Source organism: Notechis scutatus, chromosome 6 (assembly GCF_049901735.1).
Source record: "Notechis scutatus isolate UNSWTSFEM ecotype Mainland chromosome 6, rNotScu1.2, whole genome shotgun sequence".
Taxonomy (NCBI): domain Eukaryota; kingdom Metazoa; phylum Chordata; class Lepidosauria; order Squamata; family Elapidae; genus Notechis; species Notechis scutatus.
In genome coordinates, this window is record NC_142014.1 from 30654666 (window position 1) to 30681341 (window position 26676).

Sequence of the window (26676 nt, forward strand, 5' to 3'; positions counted from 1 at the left end):
TCTGTTCCTGACTCCTTGTCAATTATTTTCTGCTACAGCGTTGCGCTTGGAAGCTATCGGCCTGGCAGCTCTCCAAAGCTGATAAAGGTCTGTGGTTGTAAATCACTCTTGAAAGACTGTTTGCCATGAGTTTGCTGGATGTGAATGAGAGGAATTGACATTAGCCTAAATAAATGGGGTTTCATTGGGACGAGGAGTCTGCTTCGTGGTTTTGGGCAGCCTAGGTCAGGATATTCACCTCTGGTCCCCTAAATCATCTTTGTGGCTCTTCTCTGCACTCTTTCTAGAGTCTCAACATCTTTTTTTTTACAGCGTGGTGACCAAAACTGGATGTTGAACTTAGCTGATCTCAGAAACAGCTAAGCAGGCTGAGATTTGGTTTTATATTTGCAAGGAAGACCCAGAATAATAGACTAGCCTGGGAAGTAAAATATATCCTAAAAGAAAACAGTGTCAAGACCTTTTCCAGATCATTACCCCCAGCCCTAATGAACATACCCATGAATTTAACAGGAGCAGAGCCGAGGGAGAATTTATCTTACATGCATCAATGATGTATTTAACAGGAATGTTCTCAGCCTTACGGATTTACTTATTTTCCTTTTTCTTGCATTAAAAAATGACCACATATTTCTTTCAGAGGCACTTCGGAGATCTGGGAGGCTCTAAACATTCATATGCACCTTGACTATATATTTTTGTGTGTCAGGAAATTAATATTTGTATCATTAAATGCACCATTTTAAATCAACGAGGCTGAATTACATCAGGGCCCCACTCCTGAATAAATCTGCACAGAATTATGACATCATCCAGCCCTTCTCATGCTTCTAGGACATACACACACACACACACACACACACACACACACACACACACACACACACATATATATATATATATATATATATATATATATATATATATATATACACACACACACACACACACACACACACACACACACACACACCAAACATTTCCTTTGGGCACCAGATTTATTTTGTTTTGTTTTGTTTCAGAAGAGCTTTTGACAACTCCCCTGCCAGCCCAACAAAGTAAACTAGACAAAAAAAAAAAACAATGTTGGATCGGTCTGGGTTATTTGTATTGTAAAGCTGTAGAAGCAGAATTTTGCAAGTTTGAAGGTGTTCTTTCTTTCCTCACTTTAGTTTGGTGTGAATGAGGGTAGGGCTTGTCTGAGAGGCTTTCTGGTGTTGCATGTGTTTGTGTCTATGGAGATTCTCAGTCATCCAGGTCTTGGTTGTCCCAAAGGTGCTTTTTTCAGGAGGCAACTGGATTTTCTTGTTTTTTTCTTTTGAAGACGTTTTGCTTCTCACCTGAGAGGCTTCTTCAGCTCTGACTGGATGATGTGGGATGGAAGGATTGATACTCCTTGAAGGCAGCTGGTCATTTGCATTCTTTATGAGAGTTGTTGAGCCCACTTGGAAGTTTATTTGTAACTGAATGGCGGGGGGTGGTGAAAGGGTTGATGCTCCTTGCAGGCAGCTGGTCATTTGCATCCTTTTAGAGAGACGTTGAGGCCACTTGGAGGTTTATCTGTGTCCTCGGGATCACCTGAGTGGTGCAAATGGGTATGGAGCCTTCTTGGAACTGCTGAAAGGACTCTGTTGTAGAGTGGAGATCGATGATGTCCTAGTCCTCCCCCTTTGTTGAGAGAGATGGACATAGATGGCCTCTTTGACCCCTCTTTCAAACCAGCAGGTTCTCTATCCAAAATGTGGACTTTGCTGTCTTCAAAAGGATGGCATCCTACTTTTAAGTGCTTAATCTTGTTCTGATGGGTTTGTTCTCCGATGTTGAACAACCCTCCCTCAAGAGAGGGGGAAGGATATGACATCATCTATCTCCAGACTATAACACAGCTCCTTTCATCAGTTCCAAGAAGGCTCCAAACCCATTTGCACTACTCAGGTGACCCTGAGGATGCAGATAAACCTCCAAGTGGCCTCAACAACTTTCTAAAAGTATGCAAATGACCAGCTGTCTGCAAGGAGTATCAATCCTTCCCTTCCCTACCATCCAAGTCAGAGCTGAAGAAGCTTCTCGGATGAGAAGCAAAACGTCTTCAAAGAAAAACCAGAAACTCCAGTTGCCTCCTAAAAAAAAAGCATCTTTGGAACTTGTGTTCATGTCTTAGTGCATAACAGGTGAGACATAACATGTTGGTATGATGTGGTACAGCCAAAAGATCACTAGAATTATTAGGGTGAACTGACTTATCTCCAAGGCTTCAGATATTTGCCTTGAAATAGCAATAATAATAGCATTGAGACATATACAGGTAGTCCTTTGCTTAGTTCATTTGGTGACCATTCAAAGTTACAATGACAGTGAAAAAAAAATGGCTTATGACCGGTTTTCACACTTACAACCATTACGGTATTCTTCTGGTCATGTGATTCAAATTCAGTTACATGGTAACTGGTTCATATTTATGATGTTTGCAGGATGTTTGACGACTGACTCACATTTATGACATTTGCAGTGTCCCGGGGTCACGTGATCCCCTTTGGTGAATCTTCCAACAAGCAAAGCTGTGATGACCTGGGGCATGGCACAAAGGCAACACAGTCAAATAAGCAAGAAGAATCCCTTTATTATCTCCAACTTTGCTCCCAAATGTCCAGGTTATCTTCTGGCTGGAGAAAAACTCTCCCAGGAACAGCCTTTCAATGGAGAAAATTAAGTCCAAAACAGGGTAAACACCAACTGTAACTTAAAATCCAAACAAACCAAAGTGAAGTAATTAACTTGACAGGGCAGGAGAAGGAATTGCAGACTTGAAAGCCCAGCAAAACACACACAGTTGGGAGGTTTCCAGGAACACAGATAAGCCTCGATGATACCAGATAATTCACGATTTGCTCCCAACAACTTTTCTATGAGCAGCTTCCCTTTTTAAACACTGTGATCCTAGCTGCAGCTAATGAAGGGAATCAGGGCCCTTTCCTCCCCCGTAAGCCATGCAACTCACATTGCTCCCTTCTCCGTTCCTCCCTGCATGCCCTAGGATGAAGAGGGGGTGGGCCTGGATCTTCCTCTGAATTCCCTCTCCCTTGCTGTACCTCCCCCCTGCTCTGCCCAGCTGGACTGTGCCCTTCCCCAGTTTCATGCACAACCAATGGAGCCACACTCCCACTCCCTGTCAGCTGTTCGGCCTCCCCCTCCGAATCAGATTCCAACAGAGGCATGACAAAAGCCAATGGGAAAGCCAGATTCACTTAACAACCATGTGATTCACTTAACAACAGTGGCAAGAAAGGTCATAGAACAGTGCAAAAGTCCCTTAACTCAGCAACAGAAATCCATTGGACTCCATTGTGGTTGTAAGTCAAGGATTACTCATATAAAAAGTGCTAATTCTACGCACCGTCTTGATTTTTCTTGAAATTATCTAAAATCTCAAGACACACCAGAGCTGCAGATTACATTTTTCATATGGCTCAAATCCCAATAGATATTTATCTACAGAGAGAGCGGCTGCCTAGCCAGTAGCCTTCAGTTAATGAAGCTTAATCAAGCAGGCTTTCTGTTTTTAATTAAGAAAAGAATGTCAGTTGGTACTTTGGCTCATTCTTTATCACACGAGAAAGCTGATCCGTTTTAACCAAGCCGGGTTGTTGTGGTTTTTTTGTTTTTTTTTTGCAACAGATGGATAATTCAAAATCCAATAACTTGAAATGGAATGAATCATTCAAATCCCCACAGCATAGATTTTACAACGTATCGTACATTGAAAGGCAACTTCAGATGAATCTCAGCTACCTTCATTTTCCTGGAAAACAGTTGCAAAAACACCAGAGACAAAATACAGAAGATGCATGAAATTTGTCAAAGAGTTTGCATTTTAAAAAAACAAAACACTTTTTTATACCTCCAGGAAATAGATCAGGGGTCGGCAACCTCTGGCTCTAGAGCCGCATGTGGCTCTTTCATCCCTCTGCTGAGGCTCTCTGTCACTGGTCAGTGCCATAATTTTGAGAGGACCTTCTGGTTGGGGGAGGGGGGAAAGCACAGCGTGCTAGGAGGAGACTCTATGGCAAAGGGTGGGTTTTCTGGTTGGCTCCACAATTGATAGGGTTTTCTGTTGGGACAGGTAGAAGGTGTTGTAGTTCGCCGGCAGCCTGTGCAGACGGCAGCAGAATCGGAGAGGAGGGAAGAACGGAGAGAGATCCAAGAGTTTAGGGAGGACTCAGACAAGGGTCCTGTGTCCAATGCAGAGATGGGCCAGGACCATCTGGGAGTTGTGTGCTGATTCCGGAGCCTCCAGAGTCTGGTAGCAGTGAGGCAGAGGAACAAGGGGAGCCTGTTCCCAGTGTACGTGTGCACAGAACTGCTAGAAGGCGAGAGTAGCTGAAACAAAAGGGGTGACTCGGGAGTAAGGCTTGGAGGTGATTGCCCCTCCCTAAGGGATAAAGGAAATGCAAAGGTAGAGAAACCTTTGCAGGAAGCAAAGTCGTTCACTCTGTTCGGATTCAACCTTGAAAGTTTGTGGGGACTTTGTACTCTGTTTGGCTTGTTACAGTTAATTTGGCTCTTTAGTTATTGGCAGCAATTCAAAGGAGAGAAAGGTGGGTGCTTATCTCGAGGGATTGTTTGGGACTCATTACAGGCTGGGAATGAACATAATATATATTGACTGTTTCCTAGTGTGATTTGATTGCTTATTGTACCCTATGACTATCATTAAGTGTTGTACCTTATTATTCTTAACAAATGTATCTTTTATGTATACTGACAGCATTTGCACCAAGACAAATTCCTTGTGTGTCCAACCACACTTGGCCAATAAAGAATTCTATTCTATTGAAATAAAACAAGAGTTGTTTTAACGAAGTGTGTGCTTAATTATGGTCTCAGGAAGCTTTGGTCAGAACAGAGGGAAAAGGATGCTGTGGTAGGAGGAGACTCTATGGTGGGGGAACTGGACTTCTGGTTGGCTCCGGAATTAAATGGTGTGGCTCTTTTGTGTATTTAAGGTTACTGACCGCTGAAATAGACACTGCCTGGAATTTATAGGCTGCAACTGGGATCCAAATCTTATTTTGTCTGTTTATTGGATAGACTTTTAAAAATAATAACAACTTCATGGAATTATGCTGCTGTTTTGGGGTGATGTGTCTCTAACTAGTTTTACACTATGAGAGACAACCTGCAATTGTGTTTTTTCCATCTCATATCTGCCTTCTCACCCAGCAAATCCTGGTTTTACTCTTTTCTCCCAAAAGATTGGCATCGTACAAGGCAGAGAGGCATATTGCATTCTGCAGTTGGATGTAGTCTACATTCAAAGCTTTCATCTTTTCTTATATATACAGGACCTGTATCCTGCACGAGTCAAAAAGAGGGCTGTGAAAATATCTACGGACATCTCACATCCCAGACAGAAACTGTTTCAACTCCTACCCTCAAAACAATGCTATCGAGCACTGTACACAAGAACAACTAGACACAAGGACAGTTTTCTCCATGATTGCCATCACTCTGCTTAACAACTCATTCCCTCAACACTGTCCAGCTATTTACAAAGTCTGCACTACTATTACTGTTAATCTTCTCATCATTCCTTATCACCCCTCCCCTCCCACTTGTGACTGTATGACTGTAACCTTGTCGCTTGTATCCTTATGATTTTTATTGACTGTTTCCTAGTATGACTTGATTGCTTATTGTACCCTATGACTATTGTTAAGTGTTATACCTTATGATTCTTGACTTTTGATGAATGTATCTTTTCTTTTAGGTTCACTGAGAGCATTTGCACCAAACAAATTCCTTGTGTGTCCAATCACACTTGGCCAATAAAGAATTCTATTCTATTCTATTCTATTCTATTCTATTCTATTCTGTTCTGTTCTGTTCTGTTCTGTTCTGTTCTGTTCTGTTCTATTCCATTCTTTTTTTAAAAAAAGCAAACTTTATTGAATATACAATTAAAATAAATTAACAAACACATACACAACATAGAAAAACAAAGAAAACAAAAAAATGAATCAAGGGCAATTCCATTATTGACAGTTTGTGGTTCCTTCTTTGTTATCATTATTGGTGTCATATTTACAATTAAATCTTAATGCGAATATATAGTTACTACCAGTGTAGCTTAATCTCCTTTATAGTTTAATAATGTTTACTATTATATTATCTATCTTTGTTCTATCCAATTGTACCAACATTCCCAACTCTTGTAATATTCTGTTGATTCTTTATCCTTAAGTGCTAGGGTCAATTTATCCATTTCTGCACAGTTTACTATTTTCTGAATAGTTATTTCCTCTGCTGGAATATCAGCTTGTTTCCAACATTGTGCAAAATCTAATCTAGCTGCAGTAAGTATGTGTAATATTATATATTTAGCTTTTTTTGAAAATTGTCTATTGCATATCCCTAATAGGAAGAATTCTGGTTTTAATTCAATCTGCTCAGCAGTAATTTCCTCCAACCATTTTTTGATTCTTCGCCAGTATCTTTGGGCCTCTGTACAGGACCACCACATATGATAGAATGTTCCGTGCTTCTTTTTACATTTCCAGCAATTCGGATTCATGTTAGGAGATATCTTCGCTAATCTCGAAGGAGATGCCTTCTGTAAAACATTTTATAGGTATTTTCTTTATATGTTGCTGATTTTGTGATTTTATTATTCCTGGTCCAGACCTTTTCCCATTCTATTAAAGTGATGCTACATCCTATGTTTCTACTCCAAGCTATCATATTGCCTTTGACTATTTCCTCCTCTAATTCTATCTCTAGTAGGTAGTTGTAAAATTTGGTTATATTTTTTTTGTCTGAACCTAGTAAGATTTTATCTAATTGTTGTGCTTACTCTAGATTCCAAAAACTTTCTTATCCTGTCTATATTTATTTTGTATTTGGAGGTAAGCCCACCGGTCAATTCATAGCCCTTGTTCTTGGAGATCTTGCCATGATTTTAAAGTTCCTTGTGCATCCAGTAGGTCTTTATATTTTATCATCTTGTTAATATCCAGATTGTTTGGATGTATCATCGCCTCCATCATTGAGATCCAAATCGGAATCTTTAGATAGTGTTTTTTCTTTATTTTATTCCAATTAGCCAATAAAGAGTCTCTAATTACGTCTGTGGAAGTAATTCTGTTTAGTTTTCCCCATGTCCATAAGAATGCATGCCACCCCCTCTGTAGATCATGGCCTTCTAGAAATAATATTCTTTTATTCGATAAATTTACCCATTCTTTCAACCAGGGTAAGGAAACTGCACTGTGATATAGTTCCGAATTTAGGAGTGCCATACCCCCCCGCTCTTCACATCTTGCATTGCTTTTAAATTTATTCTCATTTTTTTTCCCTTGCCAAATAAATTTTGCTATTATCCTGTTGAGTTCCACAAAGTATTTTTTATGTATTTTTATTGGTATTGTCTGGAACAAATAAATAAATTTAGGAAGATCTATTCTATTCTTATTGTACCCGATGACTATTATTAAGTGTTGTACCTGATGATTCTTGACTCTTGATGAATGTCTCTTTTCTTTTAGGTACACTGAGAGCATTTGTACCAAGACAAATTCCTTGTGTGTCCAATCACACTTGGCCAATAAAGAAATCTATCTATCTATTCTATCTCTTCTTTTCTTCTTCATGGAAGGAGTTATTGTGCAGGAAAATAAATCAGATCTTGGCTGGAAAAAATAGTTTGTTGTTGATTGCATTATTTTGTAGCTTCTCAAACTTTCAGATAAAACATGCCAGGCTCACTGTTAAATGAATACAATTGCTAAAAAAAGAGAGAAAAGAAGCAGACTTGCCAAAGCATGAATAAAGTATCAGGCCTTGAGGATGTGCTTTTGATCTTTTCCTAAGTTTTCTAATGATGAGAGAGAGAACAGATACTTCTTGACTAACAACAATTCATTTAGTGACTTGTAGATAAACAGCACTTGAGCAATTTTTTGGCACATCAGCAAAAGCGATCCAGGGTTAAAATTCAATCCTTGGGGATCTGAACATAGAAATTCTTCCCAGATGCATTTTTTAAAAATTTTCTACTCCCGTTCCCATCTTTGCCGAGTGCGTTTTTTGTTTCTTTCTTTTTTTGCTTACAAAAAAAAAAAACAACAACAACCAAAGCCTGGCAAAAGTTAACATGAAAAGGTGGTGGATGGGAATTTGAATAGACAAGATGAGTTGCACTTTCTACTACCAACACAGAAGGACTTAATAAAGATGTTAGCTCACCAGATCAGTTTCCCAAACGATATTATTCAAACAATACACAGCCACAATCATGCATAGCCAATTAAGCCTTGGAGGAGGGAAGGGTAGAGGGAAGGGGATGAATAACCAAGTATATGTTCTATCTTTTCTAATATGCAATTTATGGAACACGGTGGCTCAGTGGCTAAGACACTGAGCTTGTCGATCAGAAAGGTCGGCAGTTCAGCGGTTCGAATCCCTAGCACCGCATCATGGAGTGAGCTCCCGTTACTTGTCACAGCTTCTGCCAAACTAGCAGTTCGAAAGCTTGCAAAAAATGCAAGTAGAAAAATGGGGAGCCTTTTGGTGGGAAGGGAACAGCGATGCATGCACCTTCAAAGGCATTCAGTCATGGCAGCCACATGACCATGGAGACATCTTCAGACAGCGCTAGCTCTTCAGCTTTGTAACGGAGATGAGCACCACCCTCCAAGAGCCAGAAACGACTAGCACGTATGTGCAAGGGGAACCTTTACCTTCAATATACAACTTTAGATGGAGCAAGCTTTGTGTTCATATATTAAATATGTGTTTCAAAATGGTTTAAGTCCTTCAACAACAGCAAATCCAACTGGTTCTAAAATTGGTGGAAATTTGTGCACATTCCCAGATTGCCATAAAATTTGCACTCCCCTGCTTTAAAAATCTGTCCCCAGTAAACACAATTGGATTCAGACATCAAGCTATGGATGAAGAGAATTAAGGTCCTTTCTATCTAACTTCTTCATCTCACATCAAGAAGACCAAGAAAAAAAAATGAATACAGTATATACAAATCTTTTGCCAGTTTCACATTAAACATCTGCTAGTAGTCCTTGTCTTACAATGGTTCATTTAGTGACCATTCAAAGTTATAACAGCACTGAAAAAGTGACTTTATGACTGTTTTTCACCCTTATGACCATTGCCTCATTCCCATGGTCAGATGATCAAAATTCAGACACTTGGCAAGCAACCAATTCATATTTATGATGGTTGCAAGTGTCACCTGAGGTCAGGTGATCAATTCTGATGACCTTCTGCCAATGAGGAAGCTAGATTCACTTAACAACCATGTTATTATGGTAGTTGCACATCTGCAATATCAAGCGTGGGTGATTTTTTTTTGCCTGCAAAAGTGATAAAATTAGCGGACCAAAGGAACACTGTGGATATAATTTATTTGGGTTCCAGTAAGGCATTTGATAAAGTAGACCACAACCTCCTACTTGATAACATAGAGAAATATGGGTTAGACAGCATCACCACCAAATGGATTCGTAACTGTCTGACCAATTGCACTCAATGTGTAGTCGTCAATGGAACTGCATCTACATGGAGGGAAGTATGCACTTGAGTACCCCAAAGGCTCTGTTTTAAGCCCAGTACTCTTCAACATCTTTGTCATGCCCCTGTTGGAGTCTGATTCCGAGGGAGAGGTGGAACAGCTGACAGGGAATGGGAGTGTGGCTCTGGTGGCTGTGGAAGAAACTGGGGAAGGTCACAGTCCAGCTGGGCATTCAGAGGAAGACCCAGTCCCACCCCCTCTTCATCCTAGGGCACGCAGGGAGGAACGGAGAAGGGAGCAATGTGAGTTGCGTGGTTTATGGGGGAGGAAAGGGCCCTGATCCCCTTCATGGGCTGCAGCTGGGAAAACTGTTTAAAAAGGCAAACTACGCATGGCAAAGTTGCTGGAAGCAAAGTGTGAAATTATTCTGGTTTGTCAAGTCTTATCTGAGTTTTGGCATCCTCCCAAGTGTGTGTGTTTCGTTATCTTTTGATGTCTTCAATCTCTTATCCTGCCCTGCCTCATTAATTGCTTCAGTGTGGTCTGTGTTGGTTTTTTTATTTATCATTTATATGTGCTTTGAGTTCGCACGGAATTTCTTCCCTTTGAAAACTGTTTTTGGGAGTTTTTTCTCCAGCCGATGATAACTGGACATTGGGAGACCAAGCTGGAGGTATTAAAGGGACTATGCCTATTTTTGTGACTTTGTTGCTTTTGTGCCACACCCCGGGTCATCACAATCTTTATCAATGATTTGGATGAGGGGATAGATAGGGAACTCATCAAATTTGCAGATGACACTAAGTTGGCAGGAATAGCCAACACTCCAGAAGATAGGCTTAGAAGACACAGATGGATCTTGACAGACTTAAACATTGGATGCTATCTAACAAAATGAAATTCAGTGGTGAAAAAAATGCTCACCAACTTCAGACAGTTCCTTGTCCATGAATGGTGAGGAAGTTTGGCTTCCATAAGGCTTTCCTACCCCTTAATATTAAAAAATAATTCACCTGGTTCACATGGCCTGGAAGAGGGAAAGAAAGTGGGAATAGAAAGGTTGAGTTCAAAAGTTGGCTGGATCTGGCCAGGCTCTGCAGGCAAGAAGAGAGAAAGAAGAGAAAGAAAGAAAGAAAGAAAGAAGTAAGAAAGAAAGAAGAAAGTAAAAAGAAAGAAAGAAAGAAAGAAAGAAGAAGAAAGAAAGAAAGAAAGAAAGAAAGAAAGAAAGAAAGAGAAAGAGAAAGAAAGACTAAGCAAAGTAAAAAAAAGAAAGAAAGAAACCTGTCAATGAATACTTCAGCTTTAACCATAAAAGAAAGAAAGCACCAAACTTGAAGAAAGAAGCAATAAAGAAAAGTCTCTTCCCAAACCCCAAAACTTTAACCTTAGAGATTGACCTCACCCCTTTCCTAAAGCATAGCACCAAACGTCCCTGTCCTATTGTTTCTCTTATTCTTTATTTTCTTATATGTACCCATTTCATATATTCACAACTATGTATACACTTGTAATTATCTTGTAAAAAGCAAATCAAATAAATAAATAAAAAAATAAATAAAATAAAGAAAGGAAGAAAGAAAGAAAGAGAAAGTGAGAAAGAGAAAGCAAGAAGGAAGGAAGGATGAGAGAGACAGGGAGAGGGAGAGAAAGAAAGAAGGAAGGAAGGGAGAGAGAGAGAAAGAAGGAAGAAATGATGAGAGAGAGAAGGAAGGAAGGGAGGAAGGAAGGAAGGAAGGAAGGAAGGAAGGAAGGAAGGAAGGAAGGAAGGAAGGAAGGAAGGGAGGAAGGAAGGAAGGAAGGAAGGAAGGAAGGAAGGAAGGGGGGAGAGGGAGAGAAATGTATTTCTGAATTTTCTTGCCTGCAGATCCCGCCCAGACTTCCTCACCATTCATAGCTAACGTTTGAACTCAACCTTTCTATTACCCCTTTTCCCCCTGACACCCATGTTTTGGTTCGATGCTTTTCAGCGTTTGGAGAATCATTAAGTTGGTGAGAGCAGAGAAGGTCCCTTTCCACAGTTTATTTCCAACATTCCGTTGGGTTTGGAAAGAATAACAAGGAAACGCCACAAAAAAGGGATTTGATCACAGTGTGTTGCAGGAAGTTCAGGTGCAGCCATAAGACCGGTTTCCTCTCTCCTTTTGAGGGCCATCAACTTTGTCATATTTATGGAGGAAAGGACCAAAGGACATTGTTTCTCAGTGTCCTCTGACACCTTTCCTTTTCCCACTTCCCACTGTGCAATTTATTAAGGAGAAGCAAGGTGAACAGCTACCCAGTACAAAGTATTTATGTCAACATCTGCCTGAAATCCACACTGTATAACGGACATTAATACGATTTAGCAAGTCCAGAGGTATTTCACGAGAAGAGTACTACACTCCTCTGCTCGCAATAGAATACCTGGTGCCACCAGGCTCAAAATTTTGGACCTAGACAACTTAGAACTATGCCGCCTGCGGTCTGATCTAAGCTTAGTACACAAAATTGTTTGCTACAAAGTCCTACCTGTCAACAACTACTTCAGCTTCAACCACAACAATACAAGAGCACACAACAGATAGAAACTCAATGTAAACCACTGCAAACTTGATTGCAGAAAATACAACTTCAGCAACAGAGTGGTCAATGCCTGGAATTCACTACCTGACTCTGTTGTTACATCCTCAAAACCCCAAAACTTTAACCTCAAACTGTCTACTGTTGACCTCACTCCATTCCTAAGAGGTTTGTAAGGGGGCGTGCATAAGCGCACCAGCATGCCTACAGTCCCTGTCCTACTGTCCCCATTTATTTGTACTCATTTATCATGTATATATTTATACCTGTTTATACTTATATGTTTATATGTTATGTTTATACATACTTGTTTTCTCATACATGCTTGACAAAATAAATAAATAAATAAATAAATAAATAAATAAATAAAATAAACATCAAAGCCAGCAAAAGTATTCAATTGGGAACTGAGTAGGTTCAATCACTCAATCAATTAGATCATGTATAATTGACAGACTGGATTTTATTATAGATTTTAATTATTCATTACTTTATACCAGAATTTTTAATTGTATATTTACTGAGAGCGTTTATTTGTTCTGGACTCTGGTCTAAGACTGCAATAAACTGATTGATTGATTGATTGAGTAGCTTCTGTCTAATGAAAAGAAGGATTAAGGAGTGACATGATAGCAGTCTTCCAAAATTGAAGGGCTGCCACAAAGAAGAGGGAGTTAAGCTATTCTCCAAAGCACCAGAAGAAAGAATGGATGGAAAGTAATCAAGGAGAGAAGCAACCTGGAATTAAGGAGAAACTTCCTAATGGTGAGGACAATCAACCAGTGGAACGGCTTACCACCAGAAGTTGCACTGGAGGTTTTTAAGAAGAGACTAGACAGCCACTTGTCTGGAATGATATAGGACAGTGGTGACTAACCTTTTTGGACTCCTGTACCAAAAATTGTGTGTGAGCTTGTGCTCATGCGCTTGCGTGCCGGCACCCAGAAGGCATGGCGCATGCCCTGCCTACGCCCCCTGCGCATGCATGTGCAATCCCCCCTCCCCCACCACCCCCTTGCCTGCATTGTGCCCCCCAGATGATTTTTGGCTCATTTGAGGCCTTTTTCGGCCTCCCAGAAGCTTGAGGAAAGCTTCTGCAGCCTTCGCAGCCAAAAAATGGCCCCGTTTCGTCACTTCCGATATTTCTGGAAATACAGGAAGTGATGAAACGGGCCTATTTTTCAGCCTGCAAAGACTTTCCTCAAGCCTCTGGGAGGCCAAAAATCAGCTGGGAGGTGCGCCCATGTGCAGTGAGATAAGTTTGCTTGTGGCTCACGTGCTGGCACAAATGGCTCTGTGTGGCACCTGTGGCACACGTGCCATAGGTTCGCCATCACGGATATAGGATCTCCTGCTTGGACTAGAAGACCTCCAAGGTTCCTTCCAGCTTCCATTCTGATTAAGCTAGCAAGTTCGCCCTTTCTGTTTTTCAGACAGGGTCCCAAGGAAACACCGAGCTGCTTAAAACTATGGGATTGGTTCCTCAGTCAGAATACAGGTAATCCTCAACTTATGACCACAATTGAATCCAACATTTCTGTTGCTAAGTGAGACATTCGTTCTGTGAGTTTTGCCCCCATTTTATGACTGTTCTTGTCACCTTTGTTAAGCAAACCACTGCAGCTATTAAGGGAGCAACGGGTTTGTTAAGCAAATCTAGGCCTCCTCATTGACTTCGCTTGTCCGAAGGAAGCAAAAGGAGATCACTCACTTAAGAAATGTCTCACTTACAAGGAAGTTCAAGAATAAGTCAGAGAAATGTTGGAAGTGTCATCAGATACCTGGATCATATTATCATATATGGTGGATGTGTGTGGAAGCCAAGAGATACTGGACTAAAATTCATCCATGGCTTGGAAAAATGACAAAACAGAACATAGATTTGAAACCAGAGATATTTTTATTGGGTATCTTGCCTGAAGGATACAGTAGAGAATTGATATATTTAATTATAAATGTGTTAACAGCGGCTAGAATTGTATTTGCTATAAATTGGAAGAGTGAAAAAAATCCGATAGAAGAGGAGGTGATTAAGAAAATGATGGAATGTGCCGAAATGAGTAAATTGACATTAGCAATCAGAGAGCAAGAAGATAAAGAATATTACAAAATCTGGGATCTATTTTATCAATGGTTAGATAAGAAAATAGAGAAGTAAAATGAGTTATAAAAAAGAAATTGTGTGATATGCAAGATAATATAATGTAAAGATATTATATAATTGAATATAATGAAATGAATTGTATGTTCTCAGATTGGTTAAAACTAAGATTTGCTCAATAAGAATTATGTGAATTTGTAGTTGAGTCTAATGATGATATAATAATAATACAATATAATACGATATAATATGTATAGTTGATTTATGTAATATGAATGTATGTTTGGAAGGGTAAGACTGTTGATATTATGACATTGCACAGAAGAAATGTGCCAACCAACACGCTGTATTTTGGAAGATGGTTTTATGTTGATATTTTATGTTTGTGTTTGTTAGTGTTTGTCTTTAAAAAAAATAAAAAAAACTTTAAAAAAAAGGAAATGTCTCACTTAATAACCAAAATTTTGGGCTCACTTATTTGGTTGTAAATCAAGGGCTATCTATCTGTACTAGGAAGCATAATTCCATAAAGAGTTAACTCCCCTAGTAGACTTAGGGTCAGGTTTCTGTACTATGATGGTTAAACTGGTATACAATTTTATTGCTCTCAGGAAGTAAATATTCTGGGTTCAAAAAGATGTATTCCAAGATAAATGTGTGCAAGATTGTTGTCCACACTATCTCCTCTTTGTGTCCTGTGCAGAAATAAACTGCTTTCGACATTTGCAAAAGTCAGAATTTTTAAGGCAAGTATGTTGTGTTGTTCTTTGCACCTGCTGGAAACTTTTAACAACACACGACAAAATGTAGCACGTTTTGTACATTTTATACTAACGAAGGTTTTCAGGTTCAAATTCCTGGTCTGACATTTAATTCCAAGATAGCCTTGCATAAATTGTTTTGTGACCCTAATCTACCTCAGAAAGTTCACATGAGGCCACAGTATTAATCCAGGATATTAGAAGGGAGGGAGTTTGACCGGTTTTGATCCTTATTTATTTAACTGATCAGAGACACTTAGAAAGAGGAAAGCGTTCAAATAGATATTAATAAAACTTGCCTCTTAGGTGGATTATAACCTGCAGAGTTTTGTCATGTGGAAAAATAGAGAGGAAACAGTTTGCAGAAGAAAAAAGAAAGAACACACACACACATATACACACACACAAGCTCTATACCCATGCTTCACTATGAAACTATGTGGTTTGGCTTAGTTTTTGGGGAGGAAAATAAGGGGGGGGGAATTCTGCTTCTGCCTACCAGCATCCATCAGTAGGCATCTGGATAGTGTCCTGTCAGTGTGTGAGAAAATTGAGGGCTGTTTGGAAACTGAAAGAGTATTTGCTATGTGAGCAAGGAGACAGCAAGGAGCCTGGGCGTGGCTTAGCTTAACTGTTCTGTACTAAAGCTGCTTGGTGCTGTGAAACTGCAACTGAAACTCCTCTGTTTGTGTTTTGCCTTTGGAAGAGATTTCTTTTCAGGTGGGGAGGAGGAGTAGAACTCCTTAGCATAAGAGTGTGTTAATAATAATAATATAGGAAATATTAATGCTCTAATGGCCATTTTGAAGAATCCTTTCTTAGCGAGCCCCTAGAAGCCAAGAGGAACATACAGGCCAAATTTCAAGTTTGTAGGCTTTACGTTTCTGGAGATTTTGTGATGATGTGTGAGGGGTATTTTGCAGATAGATAGATAGATAGATAGATAGATAGATAGATAGATAGATAGATAGATAGATAGATAGATAGATAGATAGATAGATAGATAGATAGATAGATAGATAGATAGATAGACAGACAGACAGACAGACAGACAGACCAATTTGCACACATATTTCTAACAATTTAAGGATGTCCACTTTAGGCTGCAAAAATCCAGATGTCCACATGAGGGCAATGAAGAGAGATAGAAAACTGCCAGTTGTCACTCTGGACTCGTTCAAGGTTTTGCAACCCAGATCCGATGGCTAGACTACATCATTTAATTGACTGTATTAAAAGGAGTTTAATTCAAACTTAAGATAAATTGTGAGCATGTATTTGGTTAAAGGGGTGTTTTTCCCCCTGCACTGGAGCTAAATATAAATCTTACTGTCGGCTGTAGAAAATCCAAACCTCTATGGAAATATGAAATGATCGCTTTCTACAAAGCCAGTAACAAATAGAATCACCCATCCCGCAGCAGAAAACTTCTAAATGGAATTTGATTTATACATTTATTTAATTAATGTCTGTAGCCATCCACCTCAAGAAAGAGTTGTAACTGAGATTAAAGAGTTGTAACTGAGATTTAAAAAATGGTTTGTTTTTTTTAAGAGGAGTGGGTGTCATAGCATCCATAATAGAAAAATAAGAAAATCAGTTAGGTGTTAAAGGGTGGATTCAAATTGTACCCACACCTTTACTTAAGTTAAATGCTATTATTATTTCCTTCAAAAGGAGGAACTAAGACTGAAACAACATCCAAGGGATCCAAAGAAAATATTGTGCCTCAGATAATGTTAATGATGGCATTGCTTAGATGGCGAAGTTATTTGGAAGGGGACAGAATGAAAAAATGGAGAAAATCCCAGACCCAACCTCGTCATTGATAGAATGTATCTGCCACGGGAGTGGAAAGGTAAAAGGACAAGCCTGCTCTAATATTTTGAATGGATATATATTATGACTGGAAAAATTACTGAAAATTGGAACAATATGAGCAGCTACAGTTTTCCCGATGTGTAAACTATATTTTTATATAATGTTTGCAAGGGTAACAGTAAAGTTAATCAGTACTCTTGATGCCTTCAGAGGTCAATAGTAGGGAAGATGCCTAGACAAGTTGGGTGACATGCAAATCAATCAGATAGACAGATAGATAGAGATAGACAGAGACAGACAGACAGACAGACAGACAGACAGACAGACAGACAGACAGAGATAGACAGACAGATAGAAATAAGATAGATTGACAGATAGACACAGACAGACAAATAGATATAGACAGAGACAGACAGACAGAGATAGATAGACAGATAGATAGAGATAGACAGATAGACAGACAGATAGATAGCTATAGATATAGACAGATAGACACAGAGATAGACACAGACAGACAGACAGAGAAAGACGGAGATAGACAGATAGAGATAGACAGAGACAGACAGACAGATAGAGATAGATAGACAGACAGATAGACAGATAGATAGAAATAAGATAGATTGACAGATAGACACAGACAGACAAATAAATATAGACAGAGACAGACAGAGATAGATAGACAGATGGAAATAGACAGATAGACAGACAGATAGATAGCTATAGATATAGACAGATAGACACAGAAATAGACAGACAGACAGATAGACAGAGAAAGACAGAGATAGACAGATAAACAGATAAAGATAGATAGAGGTAGATACAGACAGACAGACAGTCAGGCAGGCAGACATGGGTGGGTGGATGGATATGTCAGTAAGTCACTAAGTCCATAATCAATAGATAGATAGATCAATAGATTGACAGATTGATAGATAGGTCAAGAGATAGACAAATAAATAGGTCAAGAGAGAAAGAGAGAGAGAGAGATTGGTAGGAGAGTAAGTCGATAGATCAATAGATTGACAGATAGAGCAAGAGATTGATAGATCAATAGATAGGTCAATAGATCAATACATAAGGAGAGAGAGAGAAATAGAGAGGTAGAGAGATAGGTTGACACAGAGAGATAGGTCAGTAGGTTGACAGATCAATAGATTAATAGACAGATCAAGAGATTGACAGATTGATAGATAGGTTGAGAGATAGAGAAATAGGTCAAGAGAGAGAAACAGAGATAGATTGGTAGGTCAATAAGTTGACAAATCAAGAGACTGACAGATCAAGAGATAGATCAACAGATGAGAGAGAGGGAGATAGAAATAGAGAGGGAGAGAAATAGACACACACAGAGAGGTAGATCAGCAGGTTGATAGATCAATAGAAGTTTTCTCTTGCCTTCTTGGATGTGATTTAGCTTCCCAATCAAGACCCCAAGCCTGGGATTTTCTCTGAGACTCCCATCCAATCCCAACTGCAGCGTTGCTCTCAAAGCACAGTCAAAAAAAGTCAAGATGGCAGCCATGACGGAGCAATGGAAATTCCACCTGTTTTTTTCCACATCATCTTGGCCACCGTCTTTACAATGTTCTTGATCATCTCCTGCAAACACCCATAACTAACCAAATCCAACCTTGGGGTTTTCTTTTTTCTTTTTTTGGAGCTTGATCAAGGTTGTTGAGATGCTTCCATCTGGTTGGCATCCAAGTCAAAGCTCTTTGGGGACCCCAAAGTCAACTCCCAATGTCTACTCCACAGGAACCTGTTTGTATTCTATTTATTTGTTGACATCTACATGTCGCTAGTGCTTTTGGGTCAGGAGTCCTCATCCCGCCCCCCCTACAGGAAAAAAAAACCTTCTTAATTTGACCTACAAAGGCAAAATTTCATGCCCAGCATTTAGGTGAGCCTTACTTGCTTCCTGTTTCTCTCTAAAGTCCTCTCAACAGATTTTTTTGGGGCCTCTGTATCTTGTCTCAACTTGATGAATGTATTTTTTTTTAATGTTACACTGAGAGCATATGCACCAAAGACAAATTCCTTGTGTGTCCAATCACACTTGGCCAATAAAAAAATCGGTTCTATTCTATTCTGTTCTGTTCTGTTCTGTTCTGTTTTAATTCTAATTCTAATTCTAATTCTAATTCTAATTCTATTGCTTTTCCATCTCCAATTCCAATTCTATTCCTATTCCTAATTCTAATTCTATTCCTATTCCTAATTCTAATTCTATTCCTAATTCTATTCCTAATTCTAATTCCAATTCTACCCTATCCTATCCTATCCTGTCCTATCCTATTCTTAATTCTATTCCTATTACATTTCCAATTCCAATTCCAATTCTACTCCTATTCCTAATTTTATGCCTATTCCTAATTTTATTCCTATTCCTAATTCTAATTCTATCCTATCCTATTCTATTCTATTGTCTCAACTCAGACCAGTGAAAAGGGGGGGGGGGGGAGAGACAAAGAATCAAATGCGCTTTTTAAAAGAAAGAAAGAAAAAGAAAACTTTTTTAAAAAGATGGGAGAGCTGCAATTCCCATCCAAGACCCTCAGGAAAAAATATCTCTCCAACGAGCGTTGCGCGTTTACACCTCGCTCCTCTCTTGTGTGTTCCTTTCTTGCCATTTGTCTGAAGTTGGGATCGGTCAGAGATGGAGAAAAAAAATAACCAACTCACTGGCTCCCAAAACCCCGGTCACGCACAAGCGCTGGAAGTCGCACCGGTAGAGTTCAGAGAAGTCGCCTGTCATAAACTCGGCTCGACACGGAACAATCCACCCGGCGCCAGCGGACAGATTCCCAAAGACCGGACGGGCGAGGGAGGGGATTTTTTGCTTCCTTCCCAAAGGGCTGAATCCCTCCCACCCATCCGCATCGGGAATTGAAAGCGGAGATTTTACCCAAAGCTGGCACACCAGTCGCCCAACAGCCGAGCGGTTTTGCACGTGTAACTGGCGCGCCAGCCTTGCGGGTTGCTTACACGTACAAGAGATAGATAGATAGATAGATAGATAGATAGATAGATAGATAGATAGATAGATAGATAGATAGATAGATAGAAAGGAGAGACAAAATAGATAGATCATAAATGATGGATCATAGGGAAGAGATACATAGATTATAAATCATAGAACATAGAAGATATAGAAGAAGGGAGAGGAGAGAAGGGTAGAAAGTAGGTAGATTAGATAGATAGATGATAGATAGATAGATAGATAGATAGATAGATAGATAGATAGATAGATAGATAGATAGATAGATGAAAGAGAGGAGAGGAGTGAGAATAGATAGATCATAGATGATAGATATGTGGATGCATAGTTGGAAAATAGGTAATAAATCATTAGATGATAGAAGATATAGAAGAGAGAACGTATAGAGGAGAGGAGATAGAAAAGAGGATAGATTTAGATAGGTAGGCAGGCAGGCAGAGGCAGGCAGGCAGAAAAAGAGAGAAGAATATACAGAGGATAAAGGGTAGATAGATAGGTACATATATCATAAATCATAGATAGATGATAGAAGATAAAAGAGAGAGAAGATATAGAAGAGCAGGTAGAAAGATCTGTCTGTCTGTCTATCTATCTACACACACACACACACATACACAAACACAACATTTGTAGAACGCACGCGCGCCTCCTTTCTGTTTGTATACACAAGCACACGCGGGGGAGTAACTGTCCGAGCTTGGTAACGTTTGCTTGCAGACGTTTTCATGACCCAAACTAGAAAGCACCGGTGCTCGTCGTCAGCGCTGATCTTAGCTTCGCTCGGGTTTACGAAACGCCTGCAAGAAAACCACCGAGCTCAGAGAGCACCAAGCACTCCGCGTTTCAACCCCGAGCTCCAAATATTCTCCTTTATCGGCACAAAGGCGCGCAACAGAAGTTTGCAAAAGGAAAACGAAGGCGCTTCTGCAAAGACCAGCCAGCCGTTTGGGGACGCGGCGGGGCGGGGCGGGGGTCTGCTTCAGGATTTTCTCCTGCCTCCCCTTTCCCTTTAAACCTGTCCCGGGAAGAGGCGTCCCACCGCAAACTTAACCCCTGCGCCGCCGGATTTTTCTTTCTCCCGCTTCTCCTCTTGTCCCGACTACAGCACCTCGCTTGGTCCCCCCCCAAAAAAAAAAACTGGGCGGGCAAGCAGAGGTCCAAGAACACACTTCTTGAACCCTGAGCTCGCCCAGTGAGGAACCCTTTTAAAGAGCCGCGCGCGGCGCGCAAACTTCCGCGTATACGCGTCTCTACGTCCGCAACGATACACAACATCCCTCAACGGTTGCAATATGCCCAAAGCCCCTGGAGGCGTTTTCCTGTAAACGCCCGGAGCGGCCAACCTCCCCTACCTCCTCTTCCTCCCTTCCCTCCCGCGGACACGCGTGTAGGCGTCTCCACGACCGCAACGATTTCATTCCGCCCAACGCCCCTCGCGGCGTTCTCCTCCAACCGCCCGGAGAGCCCAAACCTCCCCTTCCTCCTCCTCTTCCCCACTTCCCTTCCGCGTACACGCGTGTCTGCGTCTCCACGACCCCTCAATATCCCCCGACGATTGCATTCTGCCCAACATCCCTCGCGGCGTTTTCCTCCAAGCCTCCGGAGCCCCACACCTCCCCTCCTCCTCTTCCTCCCTTCCCTCCCGCGTACACGCGTGTGCGCCTCTCCACGACCGCAAAGACATCCCCCGACGGTTGCATTCCGCCCAACACCCCTCGCCGGCGTTCTCCTCCAAGCGCCCGGAGCACCCAGACATCCTCCTTCTCTTCTTCTTCCTTCTCCTCCTCCTCCCCTTCTCCTCCCACACTTCCCGGGTTACACGCGTGTGCGCGTCTCCACGACCAGCCCCTCGGCCGAGCGTTGGGACCCCGAGAGCGACGCCCGGCCGGCCGGAGATCAAACTAACCTGCCAGCGGGACGGCCAGGACGGAGTGGAGGAAGAGTCCGAGTGGCAACAGCTGGTGAGTCCACATGGATGGGACGGAGGAGGGGAGGACTGGCTACCTGGGGCCGGTGGCGAAGGGGCGGGAGGAGGGGGCTCTTCCCCCTTTCCAGGGGTCGCCAAAGGAGTCGGAGGCGGCAACAGAGGAGCCCGAGGGCGAGGAGCTGCTATTTATTGCAAGGAGCCCGGGTTTGGGCGAGTGAGTAACGCAGGAAACCTCAGGGTCCCAACTCCCTCTGACGGTAAGAAAGCGCGTTCGCAGCAGCGCTCTCCCCGCCTTCCCAGCCGGGGAGGGGGAACCGAGGGGCACAGGGACCAGCGCAGCGCCGACGGCCAGAGCCCACCTTTCCGGGGGGGGGGGTTGGTGCAGGGGTGGGGGGCGTCCCATCCAAGGCGGTGGGGAGAAGCTGCTCCGACCCGGGGACGGACGGACGGCAGCTCCGCTTTAGTAGCAGCTTCGAGGAGCCTGGAGGATTTGTCTTAAGTTAAAAAAAAAACTCCCTGAGCGCAGAAATCTAGCCCGTTAGAGCCCCGAATGGGTCGCTTCTTGGCGTTCTTTCCATCTCGGTTGAGAAAAGTTGGGTTGTTGGTGGAGGTTTCAACCTTCGGGCTTACTTGGGCGCTGCACCCCGTTTGGATCAAAGAGGGTGCAGCAAGGAGGCGCTTTGGGTTACCTGGGTTGGTTCTAATAGAGGTGATGGGGCCAGGGAAGAGAGGGAGGGAGAGATGGAGGGAGAGGGGGGAGAGAGAAGAAGGGAGGGAGGGAGGGAGGAAGAGAGAGAAAGGGAGGCGGGGAGAGAGAATGAGAGGAGGAGAGGGAAGAAGGGAAGGAGAGTAAGCAAGGGAGGGAGAAAGAGGAAGGGAGAAAGTGGGAGTGAGAGAGAGGGAAGGAAAGAGAGTAAGAGGGAGAGAGCAGGAGAGGGCAGGGAAGGAGAGTGTGGGAAAGAGAACAAAAGAAGAAGGGAGAGGGAGGAAAGAAGAGAGAGGGAGGGAAGTGGCGTAAAAGGAAGGAGGAGGAAGGTAAAGAGAGAGAGAAAGTGAGAAAGAGAGGGAGGGAGAGAGGGGGGAGGGAAAGAAAGAGAGGGAGGGAGAGAGGGAAGGAGAGAATGAGAGAGGAGGGGAGAGAGAGTGAGGGAAGGAGAGTAAGCGAGGGAGGGAGAAAGAGGAAGGGAGAAAGAGAAGGAGAGTAAGTGAGAGTGGGAAGGGAGGAGAGTAAGAGGGAGAGAGCAGGAGAGAGCAGGGAAGGAGAGCAAGGGAAAGAGAGAGGGGAAAGGAGGGGGAGAGAGGGAAAGAAGAGAGAGAGGGAGGAAAAGAGAGTAACAGAGATACTTGTCATGCTTGTTTGTTCAAAATTCTTCAGCCTCAAGTAGGCGCCATATCAGCCAAAGGAATAGCAACCATTCACACAGCTGGGTCAACCTGGGTATCTGATTTCACACAACTTACACAAAGCCACCCGAAGAAACCCAAAGATCGAACTTGGCCTATTATTTAAACACGGGGCCTCACTGAGGAATTTTATCATCTTGGCAGTTTTATTATCTCGAGTCTTCATTATACATAGGACACGCATGAGGATTGGACCCACCTATCATATATTTGTTTATTTTTTATTTACAGTTGCTTAGGTTTTTTATTTATAGTTGCTCGGACACTTTCAAAGAAGCTGGAAAGCATCAAATCGAGAACGGCGATAAAGAGATGATAATCCGAAGCCTTAAATTTCTTTTCTTTTTTCACCATCGGTTGAAAATTACTTTGTTCACCCCAAAGCCCATAACTGAGTTCTGCAGCAAAATATTCATTTTTCCCGCAGTCAAACCTTGCCTCCTGTTGATAATATGTGTTCTGACCAAGGCTGCCTGAGACCATAACTAAGCACATGCTTAGTTAAAACAACTCTTGTTTCATTTCTGTGCTGGGAATTATGTTCATTCCCAGCTCGTAATGAGTCCCAAACAGTCCCTCGAGATAAGCATCCACCTTTCTCTCCTTTGAATTGCTGCCAAAAACTAAAGTGCCAAATGAACTGTAAAAAACCAACCAAAGTACAAAGTCCACACAGAACTTCATGGTTTAATCTGAATAGAGTGAACGACTTTGCTTCCTGCAAAGGTTTCTCTGCCTTTGCACTTCCTTTATACCTTATCAGAGGGCCAATCACCTCCCAGCCTTACTCCTGAGTCGCCCCTTTTGTCTTAGCTGTTCTTGCCTTCTAGCAGCTCTGTGCACATGTGCACTGGGAACAGGCTCCCCTGGCTCCTCTTCCTCACTGCTGCCAGACTCCGAAGGCTCCGGAGTCAGCACCTCACTCCCAGATGGCCCTGGCCCCATTCCTGCCTTAGACACAGGACCCTCATCCAAGTCCTCCCCAGTTTCCCAGATTGGTCCCCGTTCTTCAACACTGTCCAATTTTGCTGCCGGCTGCACAGGCTGCCGGCGAACCACAACAATATGTCTCGTTATCTTCACAGTACAGGTAGTCCTGGATTTACAACAGTTCATTTAGTGACCGTTCAAACTTACAACGGCACTGGAAAAAAAAGTGACTTAGGGACTTAGTTTTCCACACTTATGACCATTGTAGCATCCCCCGTGGTCATGGGATCCAACTTCAGATGCTTAGCAATGGACTCGTCGTTATGACCGTCACAGTATCCCGAGGTCACTTTTGTGAGCTTCTGACAATGGGGAAAACAGATCCACTTAACAACTGTGCTACTAGCTTAAGAAGCACAGTAATTCACAGTAGGAAGAAGGGTCATACAAATGGGATAAAGACCCACTTTACAAAGGTCTCACTTAGCAACAGGGATTTGGAGGCTCAATTGTGGTTGTAAGTCAAGGACTTCCTGTATCGTCTTCTCGGATTTTTTGTTTTCGTCTTCCCAGGTTATCCTATAACCGTGATGGTGAACCTATGGCATGCATGCCAGAAGTGGCATGTAGAGCCATTTCCCCTGGCACACGAAGAACCCCACTGCGCATGCACACCCACCGGGCTGCCTGACAGCTGATTGTCAGGTATCCGGCGCGCATGTGCGGGGGTGGTGGTGCACGGGAGAGACGTGTGCATGCACAGAGATGTGCAATGCACACTAGGGGTTGCGCACGCATGCACAGATAGATGGCGCGGGGGGTGATCGCATGCACAGATGTGTGGCATGGTGAGGGGTGATCGCGTGCATGTGCAGATGCATGGCGGTAGCAGGGGAATCGTGTGGAGGCTGCAGGGGTGATCACATGCACAGGGGGGTGCATGCATTGCTTTCTGGGTGCTGGCATGCGAGTGCACGAGCGTGTGCGCAATTATCAGCATGGGAGCCAAAAAAGGTTTGCCACAGGGGTGGGAGTCAAATTTTTTAACAACTGGTTCTGTGGGTGTGGCTTGGTGGTAATGTGACCAAATGTTGGCCATGGCCAACTCATCATCACTCACATGGAGGCATGCATCTCCTCGCCTGGCTTCTCATGACTGTGGGGATGCTGCAACAGTCATAAGTGTGAAAAATGGTCATAAGTCACTTTTTTCAGTGCCATTGTAACTTTGAATGGTCACTCCACACAAGCAAAGTACCAACAAAGTAGGGATAAAAAACCCCAGAGACGTTCCTGAGAGAAGAAGTCTAGTCCTGCCAAGAATTTAATAAGGGTCAATAGAGAGGCAGTTTCTGTAAGCAACACCAGAATGTTTCCTTCCTGCCTTCCTTACAGGATTAGGCCAATAATTTCTTCTAACAATCGGTTCTCCAAACTGCTTAGAATGTTAACAACCGGTTCTACCGAATAGGTGCGAACTGGTAGAATCCCACCCCTGGTTTGCCACCACTATCCTATAAACTTGGATTTCCTTGAAATTTCCCATCCAATTATTAACCAAATCCAATGCTTTTTAGCTTTCTGCAACCTAATAAGGTGAGCTGGAGCTTGCCAGTCAATAATTTTATTTTTTTTAGCGCTAATTCCACTTATTTTGTTTTCTTTTTTAAAATTTTATTTTAATGTTTTGTACTCTTCTTTCATGCAAGAATACTGAAATGTATGTGCAATTTCCTCTCCCCCCCCAATTTTTTAAAAATGTGCATCTTTTCTACAAATCGAAAAAGGGTATGTTAATTTCCCACCGGCACAAATGTAACCATATTTTTTTTTTAACAATCCAAGAATCTTTTTTTCAATTTGAAATTTTCTTACCCTGTTTAGGTAACGCTGTTTATAAGGTTGTTTGTTTTCTTTTCTCATTTCATTTGTTACTGTTTAACTTTGTTTACTTTTTTGTTTATATTTCATTTTTTGTACCATGGAGGGGTTTTTGCTTTTGGCTCGGTTTATTGATTCGAGCACAGGCATGAAAAAAAATTAACCAAATGATGAAAAAGTTGTTTTTTTTTTAATTCTTTATTTCAAATGTTTGTTTGTTTGTTCGTTAGTTTTCTCCTGGTTTTGTCACAGACAGGGCAAGCGAGGACATAAATAAATATTGTCTTTAATTGGCTGGGACTCCAGAGACAGAAGGACTGACTTGAAATTTACAAAATCTCCCTTCAGGGTCTATGAAAGGCACAGACTGAAAACAGAAAAAGATAAAAAACCTTCCTTAAAGAAACATTAGAGATGCTGAACAGATTTTTCAGACAGGCCTCTCTGTTTCTTGTAAATCCCAAAATGAAAATTTTGAAGATTATATTGCAACATCCATCTGAAAATTTTCCCTCTGCTCCAAGAACTAAAATCCTCTAAATATGCTGAACTGATTTTACTTATAGATTTATTGGACACTGTTGTGGCCTGCCAGTGGCCAGCAGACTCGGAGAGTGAGGAGGTTGGGGGCGGAACATGGGCCAGTCCTGGAGTCTGGGAAAGGCTCTGACGAGGGCTCTGCATAGGAGGCAGAGATGGGGCCAGGGCTGTCTGACAGTTATCAGCTGCTTTTGGAGTCGGAGATCACAGTGGGGCAGAAGAGCAGCT

General features: G+C 42.0%; 1 protein-coding gene across 4 annotated transcripts in view; it reads right to left on the reverse strand.

Annotated features, from left to right (window-relative positions):
- The window catches only part of HGF (hepatocyte growth factor), a 79397-nt gene extending 57431 nt beyond the window's left edge, over positions 1–21966 (reverse strand). For 2 of the 4 annotated variants that reach the window (XM_087967847.1, XM_087967846.1), the window contains exon 1: positions 21673–21966. In XM_087967847.1, coding sequence (XP_087823973.1) covers positions 21673–21739 — 67 coding nt within the window. In that variant the 5' untranslated portion in view covers positions 21740–21966. The remainder of the gene's footprint in view (positions 1–21672) is intronic. The other 2 variants (XM_087967848.1, XM_087967849.1) reach the window with 2 other exon arrangements.
- Between the last annotated feature and the right edge of the window lie 4710 nt (positions 21967–26676).